At 40.8% G+C, this 8,147-nt stretch overlaps 1 protein-coding gene across 1 annotated transcript; it reads right to left on the bottom strand.

Moving 5' to 3' along the window:
- Positions 1 to 853: 853 nt before the first annotated feature.
- On the bottom strand, positions 854 to 6,762 carry LOC125451348 (GTP-binding protein Di-Ras2). The gene is made up of 2 exons (XM_048528375.2): positions 6,526 to 6,762; positions 854 to 2,087 (listed from the first exon to the last, which is right to left on the bottom strand). Exon 2 carries the CDS (start codon positions 2,060 to 2,062, stop codon positions 1,466 to 1,468), a length of 597 nt encoding a protein of 198 aa, XP_048384332.1. The 5' UTR covers positions 2,063 to 2,087; positions 6,526 to 6,762; the 3' UTR covers positions 854 to 1,465.
- Positions 6,763 to 8,147: the final 1,385 nt, after the last annotated feature.

Here is an 8,147-nt window from a genome sequence, read left to right as displayed (position 1 = left end):
CCTGCGCTGAATTAAACAGGGCAACCAATGGATTGCACGTTTTCCAAAACAAATCTATTCAAATTCAATAGAAACAATGCAACTTATCAAATGCCATATTATTGTCTCAGTTTATAACACATTTACCCTTCCAACAGCCTTCAGATTTATGATATAGATTTATAATGAGACTTGCAGAACATAATTTATGGCACTATTGTTCGATGACAATGTTGAGGTGGAGGCTTGCCGTCTAAAGCATTCGTTAAAAACACATGCACACAACTTTGATAAACTCAAATATTTTATTGTCGATTTGAAGTGTACAGCGTAGGAATGTAAAATATAGAAAGTGTAGGCACAGATGACTATGTACAGGCATTTAAATAATAATGAAATATACTTCCATGCTTGGGAAAAAGAATAAATACGATTGCTTTATGTTCATATTATAGCAAGTTGTTCCACAAAACACCGTGAACATTTCCATGCGGAGCGTTTGGAAGAAATAATCTGTACAAACTAGCTATCCTTTCTGTCCTTGGGATCAATACTTTAGTTGAATATATTTCAGCTTCTGCGGAGTTTCTTCAAATGAGGAATAACATTAGACCGAATTATTTGTTGTTTTTGCTTTTTAGTCTGAAAGTTTCTCCCTCTTAATTCCTTTCTGGTGTACTGAGAGCGAAAAGTGATCTACAGATATACAAACCTTCTCTATACATGTATTAAATAAATAAAAGAGAATACAGTGTAATTATTTCTTGCATAATTGATGTTATGCTAAATGAATGAAGATATGCATGATCATGTACTATACCTTTGTTTGATTTCCCACAATCCCCTCTCTTGCCTTTGTTGGTTGGGGGGGGGGGGGGGGGGGGGCGGCGTTGCAGAAACAAGAAAAAGTGTTGCTGCTGCAGTGAGAAACTCACCAGGATTGAACTTTCTGCATTGACTTCAGACTGTTTTTAAATGTAAAGCATCATGCAAATTCAAATGTATTTATTGTAGATATAGCTTAAATCAAGTCCATTATTATGACGTTTAACCATATTGATTGAAACTATTTCCCTGGTTTACTTCGAAAAAAGGCCTAAAGTTCATCTGCTCGCGCTAATAAGGTGCTATTTGTTGTGAATATGTCCATATGCTTTAATAAATTAAAAAAGAAATCCACGACTGATCACGTCAAAATGAATGTGCTTTTACTAGCTGCTTCGTTCCGGAATATAAATATCCGAGGTGCATTCAGATCATTTACGAATGCACACCTCGTACATCATAGCAAACTGACGGTTCAGAAATTGGACTTGATTTTGAAACGTAATTTCGGCTTAAAAGAAATTTTAAAACTGCACGTTTCCTTTGAGAAAGACCCATGCGATTGCGACAGGGTCACCGAGCCGACCCCTTTTTGTGAATCTGCTCAGTTCGGTGTCCAGAAGGTAATGTATGTATTTTGTTGTTATTGGGTTGAGGCAGTTCACATAACGGCACACTTCCCCTTCAGTTTCTCTGTCCTCTTTTGCTGTTTGGATTTCTTGCCGTCGATCTGTAGGCTCACTGCCCTGCGCTTCTCCAGATTCAGCAGTTCCTGAAAGAGTTCCTTGACATTGTGATTGGTCTTGGCCGAGGTTTCCATGAAACCACACTTCCAACGCTTGGCTTGGGATTCGCCATCGCTCGCCTGCACCTCCCTCAAGCTGTCATCGCACTTGTTGCCCACCAGCATGATAGGAATGCTCTCCACGTCCCCCTTGATCTGACACACTTGCTCGTAGATGGGCTTCAGCTCTTCCAGAGACTGTTTGCTAGTGATGGAGTACACGAGGATGAAGGCATGTCCTTTGGAAATCGAGAGCCGCTGCATGGCCGGGAACTGGTGACTTCCCGTGGTGTCCGTGATCTGTAAAGTGCAGATGCTCTTGTCGCAGCTGATGACCTGGCGATAAGTGTCTTCAATGGTGGGGATGTAGCTCTCACGGAAGGTCCCTTTGACAAACCTCAGGACCAACGAGCTCTTCCCCACGCCCCCTGCTCCAAATACTACAACCCTGTAATCGTTGCTCTGTTCTGGCATCTTGCAGGCTGCCTTAGACTATCACCTACAGTCAAAGGGAAAGAACAGATTACACAAACTCAGGTCACGTAAACGTGTATACGTACATATATATATTTAATATTAATATTTCCCGTTAAGATCCATTGTAGATTCAAAGCTAGTCGGACGGGCTGATGGAGTGCAGTTGCTTTCCTAGAATAGGAGAATGTGTGTCTGAGCTAACAGTACCGGCTCAACGCTGCACTGCTGGGCTGCTCAGAGCAGATGGCCGTTGAGGAAGTGCATATTCTCAGTCGGTCGCCTTCGCATCTAAGCCACGGATCAGAAATCGGCACAGAACACGCGCCACACCGTTGCGCCTTTCAAAAAGACCACCTCCAAACACACACGGCCCTAACCCTATGATACAGCTTCTGCTTACGGCATGCTAAAATTTTAAAACATAAATGAAAACGTTACATTACGAAACAGCGAAAGCTACAATATTCCAATTTGTTGCGTCGAGCCGCGCTGCGCCAAATCTTGAGGACTCATCGTTGCTAAAGGTTGCACAGGATTAATCGTGAAAGAGCCAGAAGGGCTGGGGGAGTTTCTGTCCGATTACTTAAGGCAGCAGGGAGCTTTCTATGCAGGGATGTTATTACGTATCTGGTTTGTTTAGAACGCTCTTTATGATCAGGGAGATGGGGATATGACTATCGTCATCAACAATTTTGACTGCTACGTCTTGGTGCTGGTTGTCAGAATACTGCATCGAGGGTCATGGATCTGTTAAATTCGAACCAATGCTGCTAATAAATCTTCCATGGGTAGGAGAGAGTGAGGGACCACAGCACGTATCAAATCCGCGCCGTCAGCACTAAAAAAATATACTATTTCTAAATTAACATTTAATAGTGCACGATAACAGGCAGTTTGGTCAGCACAAATCTTTACTTTTGTACAATCTAGTCACTATTTTTAAAGGCGCTGTCATAAAAATTAAACAAGTGGGTGGATTAGGGAATTGCAAATAGCAGGCTTTTGATTTTTTTTAAATTGAAAAACAAATTCTAGGTATAATCAGTCAACGTCTGGATAAGGAGTCATCAGTTTAGGTTTCCGATTAAAAAGTGTGCTCCCCCATCGTTAATCTGTCCAATCTCCGCTTTGAGATTGTATCAGTCCTGCTGCGTATTTTCAAGACTGCGTTTTCATATCGAGTTTTTTTTTTCACTTTTTTTTGCAGACCTAATGCCTACAGCATTTTTAATTCTAATTTCCCGGTTGCTTTCCTCGTCTGTAAGCACTGGCAAGCTTTCATATTCACGATATAACCTGCAATTCATCCATTTTCAAGGGCCATCATCATCACCAATTAGAGCGCGTCCGTCCAGCTCCCTAAAGTGCAGCCTAAATAGTGTAGCCACGGGGCTTTCAAACTGCGCCACCTGACTGAAAAATAACACTCCTACATCGAGCAGTAAAGCCTAGCTGGCTTTACAGTTACATTAAATCTGTCTTATTAAGGAGGCCTACTCATTTTGGTCGTCCTTTCTACTTTTTTGGGGGGATATATTCATGAGTCGTTCGAACTTAAACAAACATTAGATACATTTAAAAAAGGTCTCATGGAACCATTTTAATGACGTTTTAAATTACGCCAAAGTTCATGTTTTTCCATCGAAAAGCGTACATGCTTTTTGTTCAACGCATGGTAATACAAATGGCCATTTATTGCCTTGCGTGGATATTAAATTGCTTTGACAAACCGACAATTTGGATACTTATCTAAAAAAGCTATACAATATAAACAGGTAAGTACAGAGCCTGCGAATCATCAGCTACATTTCAGATGAACAATAGAACCATGTTCAATTGGTTTCTGATTACGAAAGGTCAATTATTACTCACTAGCCTGCCATGTTTAATCTGGGATACTATTACTTTTCAACTACGAAACTAATGGGCAAATTTCTGACGCTTTCACCGGGATTCGATGCTTTCGTTTCGTTGTTTCAAAAATTGGACTTTTCTGTTGGTTATATTTGATTAGTAAGTTTCAGAAGGCTACAATGAGACAATTCAAAAATGTCATGAAAGACACATTTAGGAATTCAAATACTTTTTACATCCTGGGGAAGACATATCTAATTTGAACACATCTAATGTCCATCTCAGTAATCTGTTTTGACATAACTGGCTAAACTACACTACCATACCTGGGTAGAGGTAGAGAGAAATTTAAGCCCCTCAATATCCAATACTTCCAAATATCAACACACAGGGATACAGATGTTGCGCTTGGGGTGGACAAAGCTAACAAAACAAAACAGAGCTAGCTACTGATGACCTCACGCATAATTTTCTATCATAATTTGGAATAGTTCTGTCACAGTGGCAATGCCACCAAGGCTTGAAAGTCAACAAACGGCTGACATTCCCAACAATTCGGCAGCCAATCCTCCCAAATCACTTCCGGAACAGCGAATACACATTTTTAAAAAATCATAAATGTGGTCTAAAAAGGCAATATTACGAGAATTGCTGACCAATTCAAACATTAGATGTTTAAGTTTTGTTCTGTCTTATTTCAGGAGAACTGGGCTACTCGGTGTTATGTATTTCATAGAATCGTAGAATCCCTACAGCAAGGAAGCAGGGCATTCGGCCCATCTAGTCTATACCGATCCTCCGAAGAGCATCCCACCCACATCCACACCCACCCTATCCCTGTGTCCTTGCATTTCCCACGGCTTATCCAGCTAGCCTGCACAACACTGGACACTATGGGCAATTTAGCATGGCCAATCCATCAAAACTACATATCTTTGGACTTTATCTGAAGAAATTTATCGAAAGTTCAGCAGCCATATACAGCATTGAGAGCTAGAGAAAAAGTTGCATTCGTTTTGGATTCCAGTTAAGTAACCTTATGTATGACAGAGGGAGAAATATCTACCGTTAGGACCTGAACTACGGCCATTTTTTTTGTTTTAAATGGGGCAATACAGTGAATCCGATTAAAAACGTGGGTGCAGCCAAGAGGTGCATACACAATGCTCTTTGTGGTCTGAGTCACCGTTCGTTTCCTCTATTGGGAAATGAAAGGTCCTCAGAAATATAGACTGGGTTGTGAGAAGTTAATTGTGCCATTTTTACGAAATTGCAAGTCATATACATACTCTTCAGCGAATATTCTTTGTTGGAAACTGAGCAAAGTTGAAACTGAAGTTCTGAGTTGCGAGTAAATGATTTTGAAGATTAAAAATTCTGTCAATAAATCACCGCGATTAAAGGCATCCGTCGGCTTTGATTGACTTCCAAAAGTAAGTTGTAGCAACTAAATGATAAATCGCTGATACATCCCAGAAACATAACTCTGACAGGGATACCAGTGGCTGTTTAATAATCAGTTACATTATTATTTTGATTTTCATAGTAACGGGGTGCGTCAGAAGTAGTTGCAGGTAGCGTCATCCCTCAAACCTCTAGTCCATTTATGCCTCAGTTAGTCCTTAGCCGCGTGATTATATGCCCTAATCTTTCCTCTTCCTTTCAGCAAAGCCTAGCAGGAGCAGCACAGTTAAAATTCCAGAAATGCCCAAGAGGGCAATACATCTTGCACAATATTGAGTCTGAATAACATAGTGGCTAGGCTACATTCTCCAAGAATGATAATATCTATACAATGCTGACAGAATGGCCATAACCCCCGGTACGCTATCGTGGTCGCAACTCCATTGCAGAGCCACACTAGCAATTTCCAATTTAGCAATTTTGTAATTGATTGAGGCTGATCTTTACATCCATCATTTCTTTGCAAAATGAGCTGAAGAATTCTTGATCGGCACACGTGAGCACTGCGGAAGAGGATTTTGCGCCTCATTGTTAGATCAATCTAGATTTAAAATGCAGTTTTAAGAGGCGATGTTATTGTCAGATTGGACGGCATTCCATCATGCAACATTTTAAAGCTTTGGACACAAGGGTCCCGTCACTAGATACAGTTCCCCAATAATTAAACACCTTGCATTCGACATATTTAATAAAAGGTAAAATTAAAGTGTCACACACGGACCCACAATACCAGACAGTTGGATTCATTTGATCATTGATTTCAACTGTAATTTGCAATAAAATTGTTGAAATTTGGTCTAATTTAAAATGAAAGTCTGATCGTTCTGCAAAACCGAAGCAAGGGCACACCCATTCCCGAGATCCAGGAAATGCTGGGACTCCATCGGTTACCGGTTCCTTCACCTTCAGGCTGGTATAAGTAAAGGCGTCACCAGCGGCTGTGCTCTAAACCGGTAGGTACAAACATCCTTTCCTAGAAAGTACGCCGTGTCCAATTTATTTGAAATACACATCCAATAACTGCCAATTTGCTAATTACCAATAGCAAGGTCGTAACTGCGGTGCTATATGTATTTGAATCATTTTCTATGGCCATGAGCCCACTAATTATTTCCATGCACGGAAACTGTCGAACACTTTACCTTCGGAAGGGATCCGCTGATTAAACCGGGAACGATGATCGGAAGGTCCACATGCCGCCGCGATGAGTCCAATATTGCACCTGCAGTGGTGTTAGCAATGAGAATGGAAACCAGTCTGGCGCACGGTCAGATGAACCGCTTTCCGCCTGTGTTCCGGGGCGGGGGCGAGGCGACGACGAAGCAGTGCTCTACTCTCGGCCCAGGATATCGGATTAGATCACCTCCTGTTTTGCTGTCGACAGATGGCACGTGATTCATTTCACAATAAGAGTCGGTTGTACTTTAATGCCATCGCTGTACTCTGCAGAATAATACCATATGCTGAGTGAACAACGGGAAATCTTTAGAGATTTTCTGGGAAAACGTATTTGGAAGTTCAGGCTTTTTGAAGTATTGAAATCGATCCTAATAACAGTTTGACGACTGAAAGCAATTTTTCTCATTGCCTATCCTTGCAGAAAGAGTTGAGTCACGCTCGCGCACTGGTGCACGGGCCTGGTCATACTCTTACCAAATTACCACTTTATCACGTAAACCTTTCTAACTATTGCTGACCGGGGACATCCAAGCTGAGCTGATCCTGTCCTCATTCACCGGAATTTATTTTATGGCGATGCTCAATGAGTTAGTGCTCAGGAGATTACCCACTTACAGCTTTTTCTTCTTAGCTATGTAAGACGAGTCATCCTCTAATAAAGTTACAATGCCACATTTTCCAACTTCCTAGATCCTAAATCCCCCACAAATAATCTATAATTCTGATTAGTTTCACAACAGTACTTGGTATTGAAAATTTAATGACGATTGCCATATGCATCCAGGCCATGGTGGTGCCATCACAAGACCTTCTAAATCAAGTGACAAGAAAAGCAGTGCAACGAGCGCATCCTCTCCCAAGCTACCATTAGTAGTATCGTGGTAATAACCACTAGATACCAAATTCACTGGGTGGGACACATTCTTAATGACATTCATATGACAAAGACTCCGAAAACAATTGTTCACTTGGAACTCTATTGCAACAGGATATTATATATATTATATATATAATTCATTCATTGGATGAGGGTTTTGCTGGCTAAACTTCATTTATTGCCCAGAGGGCAGTTAAGAGTCAATCACATTGCTGTGGATCTGGAGTCACATGTAGGCCAGACCAGGTAAGGATGGCAATTTCCTTTCCTAAAGGACACTAGTGAACCAGATGGCAATGGATTCATGGTCATCGTTAGACCCTTAAGTCCAGATATTTATTGAATTCAAATTCCACCATCTGTCATGGTGAGATTTGAATATGGGCCCTTAGAACATTATCTGGGTCTCTGGATGAACAGCCCAGTGATAATACCACTAGGCCATCGCCTCCCCAATATAGAATCATATAATATATTATTATAATTATTATGTCTATATTTATAATTCATAATTATGTTATAAATCAAAGTAAACAATGTAAATGATTTATAGGTGTCCTTAACCCTGGAGAAATCAAATATCCTCACCACTGGCTCATGACTAGTGACTGTGCAATATGTAAGGTATCAAACACATTGATATACTTCACAGGGAATGTGTAGAGGCAAAGTTGAGACATCAAAGAGAATTCACAAATCTGCAAACAA

The sequence above is a fragment of the Stegostoma tigrinum genome, chromosome 3, assembly GCF_030684315.1.
Source record: "Stegostoma tigrinum isolate sSteTig4 chromosome 3, sSteTig4.hap1, whole genome shotgun sequence".
Taxonomy (NCBI): domain Eukaryota; kingdom Metazoa; phylum Chordata; class Chondrichthyes; order Orectolobiformes; family Stegostomatidae; genus Stegostoma; species Stegostoma tigrinum.
Note: the sequence above shows the minus strand (reverse complement) of the source record. Positions and strands in the feature narration are given on the sequence as shown.

Bases quoted from the DNA above. Each gene is read 5' to 3' on its own strand.
- LOC125451348 (XM_048528375.2), bottom strand. From the start codon at position 2,062: ATGCCAGAACAGAGCAACGATTACAGGGTTGTAGTATTTGGAGCAGGG.